We start from the raw sequence: 20,799 nt of genomic DNA, 5'->3' as shown, positions 1-20,799 counted from the left end.
CTTGCACGCACCCAGCTAGTTCTTGGAACGAAGGAAATAATTAGCGTGTAATTGCTGCCTAGAAGATACTTAATGACTAAAATGACAGCACTTGGTATGCAGCACGTGGGAAGTGAGTTGAAGGGTTTGTGAGAGTTTGGCCACAAATATTTCTTGTTTGAATTTCTTTCATACTATGTATAATGTGAAGTTTTTATGCGAAGAGGAACGTTTGAATTAATATTAATCTGAATTATGAGCTGAATTAATCAGTCGTACAAATATGAACAAGAGATGGAGTATTTGCTTCAAACATAAGTCCTCAGATTGCAAACAGATGTTTAATCTATGGTACTCGTATTCATACAATTTATTCATTACCTGAATGTGACCACTACACTTTAATTTGACGTGCTTCTTTTTTTTTCTAAACACGACCTTAGCATAAGAGTTGAACGTCAACTGGACATAACCCTTGTTATATAACCGCTATTGATTAAAAATATTTAAATTGCGGGAAATGACGTGAGTGAGAGGGTCCGATTTGTTCCCAAAAGCATGCAAAGTTGCACGACCTCACCTCAAAGAATTTACTATAAACAATATTCAGACGATTTGAACATTAGGTATTTACGATATATCACTTGTCTGAGTCGCAAATCTCTTCTATAACTGAGACAGTTTTTAGGAAAAGCAAGCGAGTTTCTCAGTTTACTGACTACACGCGATGTTGGCGATTGTTTTTGGAGTCATTTGATGATATATGGGCGAAATAGGTCTTCGATGAAGGCGTTGATTCACGGTTGACATTGCAATCACGAACTACAGGGAGCTAAGAAGCTCACGAAATACATACACACTCTCACAGCGACAATTCCTAATCATTAACACTCCTTTTATAGGTTTTAACCATTATAAATCGTTCGTTCCCAGGGCTATCCGAAGAGAATACATCAGCTTTCTATATTTAAAGCGCTTTCATCACAGTAAACAAACAATATAACCTCAGATCTTTCATCGTAGACTATTAGTAGCTAATTATCTCCGTAACCTAGCAGTTAACGCCAGCTGCCAAAAACATGCGCTGTAACACTCGTTCGATATCGGTATATGTAATTATCGCTATGCCCGACTCTGTTCGATTCTGGGAAGTCAGGATATTGTGATATTTTAATGGTTTACTGGGAATAACTCAAGTTGCGTGGGCAAGGTTTGTAAATGAAATTTTAAAAAATAAACTTTTATTTCACAAATTCACAAATGATTTGAATGTACCAAAAATATACAGAGACCTTTTAGTCTGTCTGAAACTACCAACTGCCATCAAATTTTTGCCGTATGCTAAATGATATTTTCATCATTTTGAAGGATAGGATACCTGTAAATTTTCCCGCAAGGCGGTTCGTGGAAAATTGCAAAAGTTCAAGGCCAAAGGCAGATAAGTGGGCGATGTTTTTATCTGCAATTATTTATTTCTAGATTGAATCAACATTATAGTATTATATCATGAAATTGATGTGTTGTCATTGACGACATGTGACGATGTGAATTGATATTTGCGTGACCCCTTTGTCACTGAGCTTTTGAATAATTTTTTTAATTGTTCGACCAGTTTTTAATGTATCGAATTTCACCCAAAAATGCAAGTTGCTGTATGACCTGTATAAATGGAGATCTGGGCAACTATGCAGATTAAGATGAGAATGAACCTGGTGTATATTAAAAAAAGAACATTCGATTATATGACTTGGAACACCTCTGCATGATCTAACCATGCTTAGCTCAGTCAACTGAGACTGAGAGGGAACACAGGAGAGACTTAACTCTACTCACATGAGTTCTGTACAACATCAGACCACTTTAAGGTAGCTCTCATTCAAGAACATGTACCACCTCTGCATGATCTAACCATGCTTAACTCAGTCAACTGAGAGAGAACACAGGAGAGACTTAACTCTACTCACATGAGTTCTGTACAACATCAGACCACTTTAAGGTAGCTCTCATTCAAGAACATGTACCACCTCTGCATGATCTAACCATGCTTAACTCAGTCAACTGAGAGAAAACGCAGGAGAGACCTAATTTTACTCAAACTGTTCATGCAAAATATCCCACCACTTTACTGATGCACATTTATCATGCACTTGGGGATGTTAGTTCGTATTGGTTATATATTATTATCGTAAGATATGAATTGACCCATAATTCAGACCGGAATAAGCAAAATATCTGAAGCGGTTCATGAGAAAATCTAAGACGGGGGGGAAGAGGTCGAACAATACAATATACGTCATCAAACAATGACGTGCTATATGTTTTAGTCCACAATGTACACAGCGGGTCGTAGGATTTTTTTAGCTATTTAAAAAATGTTTGAATACACAAACATTCAAGGGGAAATGGGAACTGTTTAGCAAAGATTTGATTATCTGCCAAATATACGCTTAGAATGGCAGATCTAGTAATATATCTGCCTTGGTTTCAAATTCGAAATAAACACTTGGAATTTTCGAGCAAAAATATAAAAATACATTGTGCAAAAATATAATAGGTTACCTTTAACGAAGCTTCGCTCTGTGATTCAAAATTTCAAATGCAACCGCCAACGCTTATAGAAATGTAGATAAATAAAAAACTTACCTGAAAAACGTCTCGTATGTCTTACCATATTTTAAAATATTTTGCTTGCGTGAAATCTATACAAGAAAGAAAACAACCGGTCGTTTGCATCTCAGGTTATACCAACACGGGCAAAATAAGTGTAATACACTGTGGATTAACGAAAGATAAGGTTCATATGAACAATACAGGAAGGTTAGATTCAATTTGTTGGAGGTTAAAGGTGTCGGTGAAGTGGTTAATGAATGAATGTATTTGTAAGAGTACAATTTATTTCGCCTTATGTCACGTGCGTAGCGCGTGGTAGCAGCGACAGCTAACTTCTACTCTGCCGTTGAAATATGTCTGACATGTACACATAGCTAGCTTTACTCGCTTTTATATTTGAACGGCATCTCGGACAAGATATACCGCGCTAAGGGAAAACTGCGTTCATAATATTACATCGTATATACATGCACTGAAACCGTGAATCATTTCACCTGTATATGGACTATAGTATAGAAATGTCTGATAATCGAGTTTTAAAATTCATCATCCAAAAGCCTACATGGGTTCACCTCCCCCCCGGATTTCAATGACATTGTTTCAGCATCGAGACGAAATGCGGAATTGAAGTGAAAACACAGGGACGCTTCCGTTTGAGACAGTAATTTCACACAACTGCCTCGCACGCAGTGTATCGTTTTGACGCTTTATACATGCACTCGAGCATTCAATTTTCAATATATCGCTTCTACACATTCGGTCAGTTGAAGATTGTCGTGTGCGAGTGCTGCAAAAGGCGATACAAGTTTGTGGACGCAGCGAGGATCGTGGACAAGGTTCGGAAATGCTTGCGTGAGCAGGTGAAGAGCACGCATTCCTGGTTGGCACAAAGACGGCTTTTGCTCGAATATTTTTGAGAGTAAAGTCCTGGTAAGGAAGTCGGAAAATAACTCTTTTCTCGGTAAAACCCTATTATGACGGCACGGTTTTCTAAGCTACAAAAACAACAAAGTCGCTTGCACGCCAATATTCGCGTTTCGAACATTGAAATAACAACATCAAATCGATTCTTCTCAAAAAATCTCAAAGTCAAACTCGACATCAACAGAAATATACTCGCCCAGAAGCGACCCTTAGAGAAAGGACGATCCCAGTTCAATGGAAAAATCTCTCATTCCGGGTTTAAGTCCTCAAGACTTCTTTGAAATATATAAATTTCTGGTGAAGACGGAATTGTTGGAAAGTAAGCCGTCGAACTTCGGAACTCACATCTTGGAAAACCTCATGAGTTGTAAGTATACACATTACTGAGAAGATTTGACAAACTACAGGGAAATTTTCGGCTGTACGTCAAGTCCTGACCTTTAAGGGATCTGCCGTGGTATAGCAGTGTAGAACACGACAGCGGGGTACATTTGATAGTGATTTGTAGGTACACAGCTTAGATATATGGCGCTTTAGTCTCTCCCCCCTATCAATGAAGGGGCGCGATCTGAGCTTGCCCCATGTAAGAAGGGTTCGGAACTGATAGAGCGATCAAGAATAAATGAAGTTAGTTTAGTTTAGGTTTTCTCCTGTAGTAACACTGGATCAATAAGAGATGATCCTTACTAGACCTCTAGGAAGAACAGTTCAGAACTGATAGAGCTATCCAGTATAAATAAAGTTAGTTTAGTTTAGGTTTCCTCCTGTAGTAACATTGGATCAATAAGAGATGATCCTTACTAGACCTTTAGGAAGGACAATTTAGAACTGATAGAGCTATCCAGTATAAATAAAGTTAGTTTAGTTTAGGTTTCCTTCTGTAGTAACACTGGATCAATAAGAGATGATCCTTACTGGACCTCCAGGAAGAACAGTTTAGAAGTGATAGAGCTATCCAGTATAAATAAAGTTAGTTTAGTTTAGGTTTCCTCCTGTAGTAACACTGGATTAATAAGAGATTATCCTTACTGGAACTCTAGGATCGGAAGAACAGTTTAGAACTGATAGAGCTATCCAGTATACAAATCATGGAGTAATGTTTATGAGCCATCTTTACCAGTAATAGGTAATAAGATGATATCAGTCCTATCAGTCCTTATCCAGTATAAGAACCATCTTTTTTGGTCTTGTAAAAAGGTGAACTAAACAAAAAATAGCTGCTAGGTTTAAAACTGATCTTCCAAGAGGTCCAGTAAGAATGATCTAATCAAGTTTTCTTTCTAATTTCACCAGTTTTAGATAAAGACAATGAGTGCGAATTTGAAGATGAAGATGATATGATATTTTATGACCCAAATCAAGACCACTGCGAAAGCATGCTGGTGACCACAACGCCCCAATCTACGGTAGAGTTCATAGATTTAAAAGAAGTTTACGAGAAAGTTCAGAGTCGAGCTGGCGGGGGATCGCATCAACGAGTTTCGTCAGGTGAAATAAACATTCGAGCGATCTCTGATGGACAGTTGTGCGGAATGGATGTATTTGTTGAGAGAATGCCCGAGGCAGCTGCGCTATGCGGAGATATGAATGGAAGAATACCGTTGGAAGTAAACTACGAGGACTATTTTAAAAACCAGGTACGCCTAAGCAGTGAAATGCAGTTTAAATAATTTAGCTTGTAGGTACACCACGTAAGTATTTAATACTGCAAAGCTTTCGGTTTGTTAACTCGGGCCTTCATGAGTGCAAGAAGGCCCAGGTTAACCGGACCGAAAGCTTTGCAGTATTAAATACTTACGTGGTGTACCTACAAGCTAAATTACTTCTCGACTGTCACTATACAAACATACAAGAATATTATTCAAATGCAGTTTGCTCGCGGGAAAAGCTCATTGGACATTAGTCAAGATGATATTTTTTACAACAAGTCTGCAGCAAGTTTTGTTAAGAGGTTTTAAGTAAAAAAGAAACACTACATTTCATCCAGTTTACTGGGTTGGTTAAACAGGTCACTCTACACATAATTACGTTTGCCTTAGGCTCAAATACTGCAGCTAGTATATACTTTGTAAGATAAACCAAAACTAATTTCAACATTCTACCATTCTATAGCAACTGTTTTCCGTGGACTTAGACTCTGTTTACAATACTCCTGATGGCACTCCAGTGTATAAACTAGCCACTGTTGACGCTGAAAGAAGAAATCTTTTTAACTTGATTGTTTTTCTAAAATTTATCGATGGGACAGAAAGTGGACCTTTCATGAGTAAACCCTTCTTGTTACGAAGTAGAAAACCCGGAAGTCGAAAAGATTCATCGGGGATGAGCTAGAAAAGAACGGCATATAACCATGCACAGTTGATGTCAAAGAATTGACAGATGTAAACACTGTTTAAGGTGGATTTAACCAGGCAATGGAGTTCATTTTTATTCCGTACCATCCACATCAAAGATAAAACCTTTTTGGCTTTAGTAGTGCAGCGTCCATGCATGATGTATTACTGATATGGTAGAGCTAGAGTTTGGTAACCAATTCCATTAAGAGATCTCCATGTTTTTGAAAGATGAGCACGATACATTTTCATACTCGATGCCAAGGAGTATAATGTTCAACAGAGAATGTTGACCGAGGGGCTATCTTTATAACTAAGAACGTACCCAAGCATATATAGACTTTTTAAATGTAATATAAAGTTTTGTTCATTTGAAGATCTTCAGTTTATCCTGGTTGAATAATGAATTGTTCATTTTGGATTAAAAACTGAAGTACCAAGAGACAAAAACAAATGTACATATAATTTAATCAAATTTTTGCGAAAATCATAAATTATAAATAAATGATTGTTTTATACTCACATCATTGTCTACAATTCTGGCAAACTTTCTCTATGCGCACGTTAATATATGTTATTTAAGGCATTTGTTATGACAAGCCTACCACATTTTGATGACAACTAAGTTATTTTGAGCCTACCACATTTTGATGACAACTAAGTTATTTTGAAACATATATATCTGGATGACTGGATCCCAGAATATTGAAATGTTCTATTAAAGGCATGTTTGTGATCGTTTATTTTTGCTGCAGAAATGCTGAAAAACAAGCCTCCTGCAAGGTCTAATTTGGAAATCAATATTTTTATCATCCGAGCATTGCATGTGGTATTGTTTTTCAGTCGAGTTGAAATTATTTTAGGCAATTCGAGGTCGTGCTGTGAAAAAGCTTAAAATATCCACAACGCCTCCGTAATGCAGGTTTGCCGAGTTGAGCAGATTTTTTACATCGGAAAGTATAACTTACGAAATATTAAAAAATTGTCGCTTGGCTTAAAAAACGTGAGTACAACACGTGTGAAATATTGCTACACGCGTGTGATCTCACGGTAAACGAAAGAACAATGGTGAGTATACCCTAGTACATGTAAACTGTTATATAGCATCAAATGTGGTATAACAACCACCTAAAATAGACAAAACACTTCTCGACGTTTCGACCTGAGGGCCTTCGTCAGGAGAGTTAGTACTAACTATCCTACTACTTCATACTAACTCTCCTGACGAAGGCCCTCAGGTCGAAACGTTGAGAAGTGTTTTGTCTATTTTAGGCAGTTGTTATACCACATTTGATGCTAAATTGTTTGAAGACGCTGCCACGCTGCTCCTGGTTATTATGTGCACTGTTCGTCTGTTACAGTTCAAGGATCAATTACACCCATTTAAGAGAACGGCGTGAAATTTGCAGAGTTTGACGAGCTTTAAAGATGGTTTACAAGCCTCAATTGTGTACACAGAGTGTCTTCAGAATAATCGATTTCAAATTCAGCGCGCTATTGTGCGTGTACTGTTGTAAGAAAACGTTTTAAAGATAGTCGATTTTTAACGTTTTATACCGATTCGGAAAATTGAAAATTAATGTGATATTCACGAGGATTTTTGATCGAAATTTCATTCACCATGGGTCAACTCTACTCTAAGGCTCATATCTCTTAATGCTTTATCACGCGTGCGTTTATCTAAGTTAAGAGTGTATATCTAAACACACGCATGCTTTCGATGACATAATGGTCTATTTAGAGGCGATGATCGTTAAAGAAAAACAACAAGAGAGCTACTTAGCAAGCACAATGAAATTAAAGATAGATGAATGATAAACGACACCCCCTATCGGAAACGTTTATAAAACCTCGCGAGAATTTATTGGCCTCCTCCGAGAATAAAGCCACCTAACCTGACACAAGTTCAATTGTCCAAACCACAAGAAGTTGATAAAAAACCACAATATATATTTTTATTCCACTATTTTCTAACAAATACTCCCGCAACCGCGTTTTAATATTTACAAAATTAGACAGCTTTTATGTACTATATAATATTAAATTCTCTAAGCCAGATGCATGACTAATATTTCAAGACACAAAAGCCTTGCGACAAGGCGACTTGATTGCAGCACTTTGAACAGAAGGAGGGGCTAGCAAGCCCACGCAATGCATATATTATTTTCTGAAACAATGTTTTTTGTCCAGCTTGTAAAAACATTCTATCACTATATCAACAGTTGCGTCTTGTAAAGTGCTGATTCGCAAGTCTGTCTCGACAAACGCGAAGGTCCAGCCTTTGTTTGTCTCCGAGCCGTGCAAGTTCAAACTCGGTTAATTCAAGAACAGGGCCAGCCTGATGATATCAAGAGTTTAAACTGTGCTTATCGCTCTTGAAATGTTAGAGATCCATCGGAAATCGGTTATAAAACAGCTAAGTCTAATCCCCGCTAGTCACAACATACACCGACCATACCCGGGCCCCACAATCTTTAAAGACACCACAAATGACAAATGATATAGATTTGAAATCGTTGAACTTGACTGCGTTAGTTTTCATGAGCTCGATCAAGGCCTCCTGATCTGCTGTTATTCAAAGAGTCGCCCACAGCTCTCAAGGCAGACCCAATATCGCTGAATGTGCCTCGCTGTTCGTTTGTCAGACCGTTTTGGCTTCGCATGTTCGCGGCGTTTTGACGAGCTTCGCGATTTCTCGCTTGTCTTTCTTTGCTTTCTGTTCGTCTGAGACTACGTCTTCTGCTGTTGTTTCGTTTGAGTGAGATTCCCATTTGTACGATTGTAAATGCAATGTTTTCTGCAATAAATTGAATTAACATATTGAAACGATTTTGCATATAGCAGTGACTCAGAATATACTATACACAAAGGTGTAATCGGATATACGAGTTAAGTAAAGGTTGAACTAAGACTACAATCACATATATATGTACTATTGTTGTGTAGTGGATTTCATAAGTTAACCCTGTTATCTATAGTTCGGTGTGTATTGTTTTTGCCAGTTGCTTAAAGATATATTCGACTCACTTATTTTATAGCCCGGAGCCATATAAAGACTACCCAAATATTACAAAGTCAAAGAAGGCTTTCATGTTTCAACTTTTGAGCAATAAGCCCGCAATGACCCAGACGTCGAAGGTTTCTTTGTGAATCGTTGGATAGTCTTAAGTCTCCCACTTCTAGCTGCATGGACAGCCATATTCGACTAGAATTATCTTGTATTTTAAGCGATGCCGATGTATATGAAGTATTAAGTATTCTCTTAACAGCATTCATCTAAGACGACTAATTTCTCGAATAAATCATATCTCTCATAGTTGTTCTAGCCATGCAGCATTATAAGACTATACAAGTTAAATTCATAAACTATAGCTTTCGTACGCTTGAACGTTGTATAGGCCGAAGATATTGTAAGAATAAGTGTCAGTGTCAAACAAATTCATGTTGCACGTATATATAGCTGTACGTATATACAAATCATCTCCTAGTCCTAGAGTTTCTGACAAAATATTGAAAATGTCTTAATGTCTACTTCTAGCAAAACAAGATACAATTTATGATGATGAAATTATTTAAAATGATAATAATAATCGGTGAATTCAAAGCGAAATATTATTGCACTGTTTTATTCCTCCTAAAATCCACAAGCAATATTTATACTTTAAAGCGCTGAGTTCCCAATAGCCATGCACAGACGATGAGACAACGTTCGCTCAAGTTGATAACAAATCTGAAAACCAAGCAAGCCCTACAACCGCTAAAACCTCAGCTATACTGACAATTTAAACACCGTGAAATATAAATATTCTTTGTTTGTCTGAAAGCATCTATCAAAGGTCTGTAATTATTTCGGTAACACCGAGCATAACACCTTCAAAGCATTTGGCAGAAATCTGAGAATATCGACTACAGTACATGATTATAACTGGAAATGTTGAAGGATACTAACCAAGAGTTTTTCAACGACGAGTGCGTCCCTTTGAAATATTCTTCGTGGCAAATAAATAGATGTACTTTTCACTTTGGTTAATTATAATTGAGTGTCTATAACAGCTCTCGGTTATCAAAGCTGCATGTGTCGATGTTTATCGCTCGTTGCCGGGTTTTATATAGAGTAGGTTGGCTATAGTCTTAAAATAACCCGACTCCATTAGCGCATGCGCGTGGGGAATCACCCGAAAGGATGGTACTATTAAATTACCCCCTAATTTGAGTCATATATTTTTCCTAAGAGCTTGCTCAACACAAAAAATACAGGTAATGCTAAATAATATAAAAATTTTCACCGAATGTTTTGATGCTAGCCCGGGCAGGTCACGTATGGACTAGAAGTTTGTCACAAAAGCTAAATCCGGTCTGCCCTCTTCACATCAAATGACACCGTATAAGGCTTGGAGGACCTTTCAAATTTTAGCTAAAGCAACGTTTAGAACAGCCTGTATATACATAAGGTTTGCATATTCATATCCGAGAGTAGGCGGTAGAAATATCTGAGCACATAGACGATAGATCAGTTTTATTACAGCGGAATTTTTCGATGAACTAGTCTGTCACATATATAAGTGTGATTGGCTGGGACAAAACATTGGTAAAACCTTGTATTTTTTATGCGTGTATGTACATAAAATCTTTATGATTTGAAAAACCGGAACGTTTCAACAATGCTATATATATATATATACTGAATGTTAATTCCATGCAAAAGTGATGAGATGAGATGTGACCCAATATTGAGTTTTACTTTTGGTTTTTTCTGAAACGGATTTTTTTCCCGTTACAGATATCAGAATATATTATCTGTTTATATCATTTGCAAAAATAAACAAAGAGTTTTCAAGGTGATTAAAAATCACCTTCAGTACGAGCAGCATTTTTTAAATTGTCTTTATGTTTTTTTAAATAATTTAAAAGGGCTTAGCTTTTAGTAGCAAAATGAAAGGAACAAGTTTGTTCATGAAGACATAATGAGAATTTTGCACTTTGAAACGAAAACAAATCCTCAAAACATCTGAGAAATATTTGATAAAATACTCGAGTAAACGGAAGTTGCATTTGCTGAAAAAAATGATACTTTGTGGACATTTTAATCATGGCATGACTTTGAATGTTTTAAAGGATTTGATGTGTGTGTATATTTTGTTTAAACGTGGATTTCATATCTTAATAAAAATCAGGTAAACGATGAGACTATAGGACATTTATAATCAATGATGCAACTTGGGAATATGAAGTCATTGATTTCCAACATCTTGCTTGCGTAATGATTTTAATCGTATAATTATTTTTCACGTGAAGAATCAATTGAATTGAGTAAAATTGAAAGTTTGCTGAAAGATGAAAGAAAAAAATACCCCAAAGCGATGTCGGCTGAAGCTGATGTTGCCTTCATATACCGATATAATTTTATCAAAGTAAACTTTCTTTTTTAAATGGTAATTACGAATTTATGAATAAGATAAGCTCAAGGATTGCCACGTCGATATACAACCGCTACAATAATGCCGTTTACAGCTCATTATCTTCGCCTAAACGGGAAACTTCAAACGATCATTTCCTGCAACAATTACAAAGGAAATTCTCTTTAACTCAGTCCAGCCCACGCAACGTTGGCAAAAATTACATTGACAGCCAATGGTGCAATACATCTTTACGGATGCATTCATTGTTTTCGTCAGATGCGATTCTGAAGTCATTTCAGTTTGTAATAGACACCTGGAAGACTGGGAACCGCTAATTCCAATGCAATGAGTCATACGCGATCAATATTGAAACACCTGCAAATTTTCGACATCTTATATGCATATAAATAACAAAATTATAATAAATTAAAATTAAATTGGTGACTAAACGCCGGTTAATAAGAGATTAAAAGTATATTCATGACATAATGTAAATAACCGTTTGAGTCACCAGAATAAGCATATATACTTTGATATTTTTTGCCATAAAAGGAAGAAACTCAAGTCGATGATGATCATTACATAAAAACAAGCTGTAATAAAACTGATTGCAGTCAAATCTGCCCTTTTAAAACCTCAACCGTCAAACGAAGAGGAAATACAGGAGTTGTCAGTCAACTATAAGTTCTAATTAATCAAATTGTTTTAGAAGTAGCTATATTTTTTACTGCTAGGTTTTCAAAGGTTGGCTTATAGGTTTAGCACTATACTAAAATATACATACGACTGTCATAGCGGCCCCGAAGTCATTCAAGGACATGTTTTTGTACACTGCGGCTATAGAAACCGAAAGAGTTTGACACACACTTTACTATGAGCGTCACTTGAAATAAGAGTGCAACTTGGCAATACTGAATTTGACGCATATCATTTTTGTGCATCGCCGTCGTAGACATGTTTATATCAACAAATATATTGTATATTTATGTCTATAGTTTTTCCATGGCGGCAAACTGCTATATTTTCGCGCCTTAAATCCCAGACAATAATCCCAGGCAAGTGACAGGCAAGTGACGTACTGGCAAAAGTGAAGGGCAAAATTTGGCATTAACATAATTTGAGTACAGAGTACCGCTGATGAGACGCACCCAAGCTTATTGACCTTTTCAAAAACGTTTCTGTCCATCAAACTTTGCAGTATTGTTCGCAAAACGAAAATGCGGAAGCCGTTATGGAATATATTCTCACGGCTACAAAACAGACCTACAAGAGTTTTGAAACGATGTTTAGCTATAGATTTCAGGAAAAAAAGAGGAATATGTGAATATTTTAATACTTAATGATATAATATAATAATATTTTGGCATTTTGAAAAGCCAAAGTCACCGGCGAATTACGCACTGAACGGATATAGTCATTCCTTTAAATTCACTTTGTGATCATTTTTGTACATTTTACCATCAAAAGCGAAGTGTTTCAATTGCCTCTGTGAATGAAAATTTCAAATTCTACCCTGCTACATTTGTAACTTACGCGTTTATGTTAAAAAATACGTATCTATAAAGATTAAATTATCTCCGTATCAGCTAAGCATTGGCTAACTCGAGTCCGTATCAGCGTTTTAATACTAATAAAAAACTACAATAAGTATAAAAATAAAGATAAACTTTCTAGTAATAAATAATTATGTCGCATATACACTAATATTTCTCTCTTTCGTCATAGTATAGACTATAGTATAATACAAAGAGATTAGCAAAAGTGGCATTACCATATGCAAGCACTAATGCGATAAAATGTGATTTATGGCTTACCTCGACAAGAAAAATTCGCCGAAATGACTTGTAACTCACAATAAAAAGTCTTTACTTCAAGGTGAAAACTTCTCTAAAAGATATGTGGCAATATCTTTTGGCTGAAACGCAAGTACTGTTGTGAATTTCAAACAATATGTTTCCTTCCCGGATGGCAAAGCTGTACTAAAGCCAGATGTCCTCAGCTTTCGGCTTTAAATGGTTTTCCTCTGAGTCATTCGATATCCATTGTGGAATGTGTAAATAAACCCACCCTAATCGTTGAGAATGGCCGTACGAGCCTCGTGATTGGTCAGATGAACTCTGGCACAAATCCCCATTGACGTTAGGCTAATAAGGGGGGCAAACATGCCAGGGAGTGTTTATACTGAGACGAATGTTGACGACTTATTTTTAAAACAGCGATTATACACGCGGCATTTTAGGGAACAACTATATAGTCGCATGTACGCTCTGGGCATCTTTCCAAGATTTGATCGAGGAACTTCCAACACTTTATTGCGCGGAATCTTTTTTATGCGAATATTGCGCTGAAATACTTTAAAATAAGTTGGTAACCAGACGTTGCTGCATAAAAACGGAATTCTTCAAACATCGTAGTTGTATGCGCCGAGAGAAATCATATAGTTATGCATCGGAAAACTCAATGTGTCACATGCTGTCTGCTGTTCATTAATTTACTTGGCGTTTACAACAAAAACTAAGACGTTTCATGCGCATGTCTCACAGTTCGAGACTTCGAGTCGCTGTTTATAAAGACAGCTAAATTTGATGCTTTTATAAATATCTTTAGTACATCAAAACTGCATGGACATTCGGTTTAATTTGAGAAAAAACCAACATGATGCATGTATTTTGAATAAAAAAAGTGCGTTTCATGTTGAAGCATGCAGGTCCCTGTTCCTTGCAAACATTGAGAATCTTTACTTTTCAACAACAGGAAAATTTTTTCTCAAGTACGGATACGAAATTCCTTTCAAACAATTTTACATTGCTGGTTGTTATAATTGAACAGGCTAAGGCTACGGTTTAACCGATTTGATTCAATAAACGTCTTTAGCATAAGCCAACTGTCGGAAACTGAAATGTAATACAGCAAGATACAAGAAGGAAAGAACGCAACGATCTGCATAAATTGGGAAATATTTATTTTTGTACCGGGAATGTAAAAGCTCGCTGATGTCCACATCCGTAAAGTCATTCTATTCCACAACGGGTGTAAATTGTAGACGGTAATTTGTTTCATTTATGTCATGCCGGCTATTTGTAACTCTTTTCCCAAAGGCAAAGTTTATGAAGGACTGTCGATCGTTTTTATGAGTCCAACTTGCAGATTAAGTTTGCGCGGTTAACTTGATTTTTATCTGCGGTTTTTGCAAGTCGCTGAAACACTCAACTTCTGTGAAATGGACGCGATGAAACCGAGATATGGCGATCAAAGAAACGCATATATTGCAAAAGACAAAACAGGAAGGAAAGAGGCATTCGCAGTACGCACACAAGTGTGACACCAGCAGTATTTTTGGAAGTCCGCAACACAGTGCATATTTCGCAATGTGGGCGGAATTTAAAAATATCCTTTGCTCATATCATCACACTATCTACGCGGGCAGAGGACTAGGCAAGGCGACATGGATGCCAAACACATCATCAAGCCACGACCAGCTAGAACATCTGATATTTCGTAATTGTTTTCAACCCATACACCCACCTTGAAGATCAAGAACGCCCACGAGAAGATGCATTTTAAGATGCCACCCTATGCTGAGACGCTACTGGTTCAATACGACCTGTCAACGCCATGTCAAATAAGCGGAAATTCCAAGTTTTAGGGTTTGATATTACTCGATGTTATGATTGAGAGAGAATGAAGCACCTCACTTTACCGAGATGGCTTCGCGAAGTCTTGGTGTCTAGACCTATGCACCCCTTAAAACGTTGTTTTTGTTTCTATTTGTCTATAGTTTATATTTATTCGACAAATTCCAACGCCAGTGGATTCATTGCTAAACTAGATCGCCAATTATAAGTTCAGGAAAACCGCACAAAATTTGTACTTTTAAGGCAATATTATAATGCAATAAAACGTACCTCACGATCTGTATATATGTACAAAATTGAATAAAATGTACAGTTTATGAAAGCAATAAGGTTTTACCTTATTTCGGCTAAATGATTTTCGAAAGCATGCAATTGATACTGAACTATTTATGCATGCCTTTAGGCTTTAGCTCATGCACAATGATATATTTATAGTTTTGCTTTCAGACGAGGGAAAATTACTGTTTTTCCCGCGCGCGTTGTGCAAGATTCGTAAGATTGGTTCCAGAACAGCCGTGATGCAAATGAACTCATTGATATACTAACATATTTTAAACAATCAAAATCATCAAATTGTGATGAAATATGGACCTTGCGTAGGATAAAGGAAGGAAATCAACTGACAATGAAACAAGATATTCTCAGGAAGTCTTGAGGGGGGGGTTATAAGAAAACAGATGTTTCGTCTTAGGTACTGTGAAATATTTATCGTGATATTTGACCTACACTTAATCCCACATAAGGAAATCAATGCATGGAGCTAGTGCTGCAAGACATCGTATAAACTTCGCTAGGATATTGCTTTCGTTCAATTCACGATGATTTCCTATCAGATTACCTTAAGAAATCGATGTACATAACTGATTCGAAAATACGAAGATGTGTATACATCGGTATATAGTTGGTGAAAATATTTGTTGTATATTTTTTCTGACTGGTAATGATTTGAAAAACGTTGTGCCTTTGAAAGTTTGAATTGTCTGTTAAATCACAGGTTGAATTGAATGGTGCAAAGGTATATCCAAGCAATTTAGTTCAAAAATCGAATTCTTCAAGATGTATAACTATAGTTCTTATCTAAATTTCGTCTGATTTCTCATCGACTATGAATCCTCTTGTCTTGATCTTCATCAAGCGAAATGTCTAAATCATATCTACAGATCAGACCTGCATCGCTGAGTTAACTCGCAAAAAGATTTTAGTTTCACATGAATAGCTAAATCAACCGCGTATAAGAATGCATAGGAGAATCTCCCCCTTCTCCACCCCCTAAGTGACCTGTTAGACTTTAAGACAAGACCACTTCAGTTACATTTTCAAGTTTATCCGCTTCTGAGCAAAATAGCAAATGTTCATATTCAAAACTATTCAGGATCGTTTATAACCTGAATCATGTTTAAGAATGATTATAGAAAAGACTGCCAGAGCATCTGGTAACTTTCGTTTACAATAATAGTCATAATACTCGGCCGATTTGAATACAATACTTGTCATAATCCAATCATATAACACTCAGATATTGTCTACTTCTGTTTACACTTAAAACCTAGCAACTGTAAACTTATAATTGACCACAATACAAAATACTATTATGAACTATGCAACGCCTTTCCACTTGTCTAATGAAACACCTTGATCACTTTCAATTATAGTATTATTAGTGACGATGAATGAACACAAAAAGGCCATCTCACCATCATGTATATAAAAGATTATAATATAATTAAAATCATAAAGAACTAGGCGGAGTTCATTAGAAATGCCTTCCCATTGGCAGCGAATTGTGGTTTTTGGAAATAGGATAAACGTATATATTTGGCAAAGTTGGCAAACATTCCGAATGCCCTTGTTCAACCAGATCATCATTATATTACTGTTCAATATTTGTGGTTTGTGTTCGGTGAAATATATACACGTCGAAAAGACGTATTAAAATAAAAACATACAAAAGTTGAGCTTCTCTTTCACCTTGAATTATTATGAGCATTAGACATCAAACACGCAGATCGTTATTTTACAAGCTTAGCTTGGAAGATATTTAAAACAAAAGAGAAAAGGCCAAACGAGAAACGACATGGACACTCAACTTTTTCACACATAAAATCCAGACTGCTATCGTCATCAAATTTTCCCATGAGAGCGTTCTCCACAATATAATATTGTCTATGAGAAACTAGAAAGAGCAAAGCTTTCTCTTTCTTGTTGATGAGATTGCAAATGATTAATGATTGCAAATTGGTTATTACAATATAAATTGCATAAGGTATATTCACAATTCCTTTCGTTATAAACACAGTAACCAAATATTTGAAAGGAAATGAAAGTTTGAGGTTTGAATTTTGCTGTGTAAACATCAGCTGCTGAATTTGCTCGGCAACTATAACTCGTTTGAATTTGCTCGGCAACGATTATACGGTCGCCGTATAATCGTAATTGACATGGGACAGAACCGCAAAAATGCAAAATCATTTTTTTATAAAATGCGTGTGGTCCACTGGTATGCAAGAGAGAATAAAAAACAATATTCCTGTCATTTCCTGGTGACGTTTGTCCAATATGTAAGAAATATGAAAACAACAATGGTCAAGCCATATGCAAACACACAGCCAATTTAAATGAATGTTTTTGTCTCCAGGTATTTTCAAATATTATCAGACCCTGCCTTGTGCTTGCATGCATGTGCTTGCTTAATTATAAAGGAATTTATCCTTTCAGGAAATATTTTTTAAAAGTGATTTAATAAAAAATGCACACGCTTGTATTAAACAGTTTCGCTTGCTCTCCTTAATTTCCTTAGTCGCTAAACAAGGCATTTGGTTCAGATCGATTGAATGTTATGTTGTAGTCAGTGTAAGTTTGTCAAGAACTGTGCTAAATTTTACTCCCAAGCACGAGTTTGCAGGGATAGCGCACAGTACGACAAGGCGTGAATTCAAGAATTGCTATTTTGTTTTCATATTTTTATTATTACGCAGTATTCCTGGCCCATCCCTGACTCTACTCAACCTTCAGGCAAGTTTCAATCAATCAGACCAGAGTCGTGCATCCCATAAAAAGCGCTTGCGACTGCACGTGCGCTCCGTGATAAAGTCAAAAGATGATATTAATCAGATAATCAAATTAATTTAGAACTTACGGTTACCGCTAGCCATAACAGTAGTGCCACACCCATCGCTTCCAATATATCTAGCAATTTTATCAACTTGTACATCAGCATTTTTCCTACAGAGATAAACAAAACAAATACCAAGGTTAATACAAAAGCAACTTAATTTAATTAACAGTCATCGTCATGCCAACGCTGCTCAATTATTCACCCTCCTCAGTTCAACATGGACCTTTTAAAAAAAGTAAAAAATGGATTGTGATGGATTTGTGTTATGCGAGTTTAAGAGCGGTTTTTTAGCTACCACTGCATAGTCCGGTCGACAGATTTTCACAAAACTAAATTAGGAGTAAAGAGGTTTGCCAGACGGAATTAAATAATTATATCATTCGATGTTTAAGATATATGAAGTACTCGACCTCCATTGGTCAGGGAAAACTTTAGAACTAATGTATAGCTACCGAAATATGAATAGAGTTAGTACGTTTCTGTAGCAGGTTTCCTTTGTACTAACACTGGATGACGTAGAGATGATCCTTACTGGACCTCTAAGAAGAAGAGTTCAGAACTGATAGAACTATCCAGTATAAATAAAGTTAGTTTAGTTTAGGTTTCCTCCTGTAGTAAAACTGGATCAATAAGAGATTATCCTTACTGGACCTCTAGGAAGAACAGTTCAGAACTGATAGAGCTATCCAGTAGAAATAAAGTTAGTTTAGTTTAGGTTTAAGAAATTATCTTTCTTGAACCTCCAGGAAGAACAGTTTAAATGAAGTTACAGTTTAGCTTATCAAGATCCTTGCTGGATCTCTAAAGAGCAGTGAATAAATACTCAGATTAGTTTAGCATATTTTCAAACTTAGCACGACGGATTCGCTTTTAGAGTGTCCGATAACAAGGTTAATTTGCATCAAGTTCACATAGGACTTGACGTTCAATATAATCGCTGGGTGTGGCTGTCATGTTTTATACTCCTTGGTAGCGGGGTGATGGTATCTCAAGACTGTCTTGCTGACAATACTATGATCATAGCATGCGCTAAGCAGGCTGGTCGCCTGAAAATGTTATTAGAGCAGCGTGCTAATGAGGTTTGCCGCCTGAGTGTCTTCACAACAGACATGATAAGTTCTGCGAGGATTTTGTTCACGGGCGACGCCCAGCCATTCACCGCATGCAACCAGCCCAAAGGTTCACAGATGATTCCTAGATACCAAATCTCGCGATTTCAGTTTAATCTACAGCTGTTGTTTGATTACAAGGCACGCCCTCGAGACTCGAGAGATTTGCGAGTATGGTGTCTTGATTAACAAATACGAGATTTAATAGTGTATGAATATGAATATAATAAATGTATATGTTTTGATTATTGAGGTCCCAAATATTTCCTTCACCGAAGCCTGCATGGTTTTCAATTAGACGTGTAATTGTCGTAAGTATTTTCAAGGTGTTCGATAGAATGAGTCATGATATTGCCACGTGTGTGCACCAAGCCACCAACAATGACCGTTTCGAACACAGAAAACAGGACTATTTAACATCGATGAAAATGATCATTTAAAACGAAATGAGAGCAGGCTTTATTATATATACGAATTGTTGGGAGCATCTAAGAGAGTATATTTAGAGAAAGAGTTTGCAAAGAAAGCTGCTTGTCGACTGATAAGGAGGGACTTCTATTCAGGATGTAAACACCGTGAGAAGCCCTTTGGTTGCGATGGTCGTGTTTTAAAATTTGTTTGATAAGCAAAGTAAGGAAGATTCGTTATAAGCGCGCTTGTTCTTATAACCCGTACTGGTGTGAACCTGTCTAAGATTAATCAATGACACAGTCGGCGGTCGAGTGATCTGACCTTCAAGAGGGGTTTTCTCTGCATACTTCGGTATTTCCCCTCTCTTGTTAAAATTGAACCTTAAGTGGTGAGTCATAAATAAACATTGCTCGCGCGTGACAGTTTATTGAATGTAAATAACAGTCTATGAAGCACTGCATAAACGGCTTATACGAATAACAAAAGTTTCGTAGTGTATAGAGTTATACTAGACAAGAGAAATACTAGAATAATATTCTGTTATATTTAAACTACCTGCTGCAAAAAGAACTTATATTGTCTTTTAGATAGTTGGTACATGAACCAGAACGATTACGTTTAAGTTTTAATTATTTTCAAAAACATTATAACTTCCTGGTTTAATCAAAGACGGTAGACAATATAAGTTTCGACGACAAAGCCGTCCACTGGATAGGGAAAGTTAAAAAATTCTTCGACTTTTAGCATGGCCAAGATTGAATTTACAATTTTAAAGTTAATTTTAAATAACCGTAATTATAAACTTCCCGAACAACCAGCCTCAGCAATCTAACCATATACAACAGTATAAACTGCCTTGGATAACCAGAAACGAGAGAAAATGACTGTAAATACAGTTCCATCTAATTCTAAAACTTAGTTTTTGGCTCGACTGGACCTTATAAATTGCCAGATAAAAATAAATTTAAAAATATTTTCTTTATTCGATATTAAAATAATAATAAATTATTGACGTCACTTTCGACTATCCACGTGATATGTTTAAAAATAGATGAGTGTTTCCGCAATGTGTCAATTTAGGTGTCACTTGAGCTCTATTTTTGGACCAAGTTTTTGCCTGTTGTGCTGCTTTTAATAATGCGTTTAGACAATATTGTCCGTGATCTTGTGTCGTGACGAGGCATATTTTTTGCATGCAATCGAAATGTAAGAATTCTCCATACAGTATTTATAGATGTGTTTATGATTTCATGAATTTTCATCTAAAAATAAAATGAAGTTAAA

The 20,799-nt window shown here is 36.4% G+C and overlaps 2 protein-coding genes across 7 annotated transcripts in view; one reads left to right on the top strand and one right to left on the bottom strand.

The window, feature by feature from the left end:
- Nucleotides 1-20,799, bottom strand: part of LOC114529406 (serine/threonine-protein kinase/endoribonuclease IRE1-like) — a 74,950-nt gene that overhangs the window by 3,432 nt on the left and 50,719 nt on the right. For 5 of the 6 annotated variants that reach the window (XM_028551205.1, XM_028551209.1, XM_028551207.1 and 2 more), the window contains 2 exons: nt 18,017-18,102; nt 361-2,678 (listed from right to left, as the gene is read on the bottom strand). The gene's annotated coding sequence lies outside the window, so the exon portion shown is untranslated. Of the gene's footprint in view, nt 1-360; nt 2,679-13,059; nt 13,205-18,016; nt 18,103-20,799 lie in introns of those variants that run through there. The other variant, XM_028551211.1, reaches the window with a different exon arrangement.
- On the top strand, nt 3,121-6,212 carry LOC114529408. Its single transcript, XM_028551213.1, has 3 exons — nt 3,121-3,880; nt 4,807-5,150; nt 5,626-6,212. Exons 1-3 carry the CDS (start codon nt 3,748-3,750, stop codon nt 5,842-5,844), a joined length of 696 nt encoding a protein of 231 aa, XP_028407014.1. The 5' UTR covers nt 3,121-3,747; the 3' UTR covers nt 5,845-6,212.

Source organism: Dendronephthya gigantea, unplaced genomic scaffold (genome assembly GCF_004324835.1).
Source record: "Dendronephthya gigantea isolate DGI-Jeju-01 unplaced genomic scaffold, DenGig_1.0 000056F, whole genome shotgun sequence".
Taxonomy (NCBI): Eukaryota; Metazoa; Cnidaria; class Anthozoa; order Malacalcyonacea; family Nephtheidae; genus Dendronephthya; species Dendronephthya gigantea.
Note: the sequence above shows the minus strand (reverse complement) of the source record. Positions and strands in the feature narration are given on the sequence as shown.

Excerpts from the sequence above, each read along its gene's own strand:
- LOC114529408 (XM_028551213.1), top strand. The coding sequence starts at position 3,748 with ATGGAAAAATCTCTCATTCCGGGTTTAAGTCCTCAAGACTTCTTTGAA. Across the intron at positions 3,881-4,806 it reads CTTGGAAAACCTCATGAGTT|TTTTAGATAAAGACAATGAG; the intron begins GTAAGTATACAC and ends TAATTTCACCAG. Across the intron at positions 5,151-5,625 it reads AGGACTATTTTAAAAACCAG|CAACTGTTTTCCGTGGACTT; the intron begins GTACGCCTAAGC and ends ACCATTCTATAG.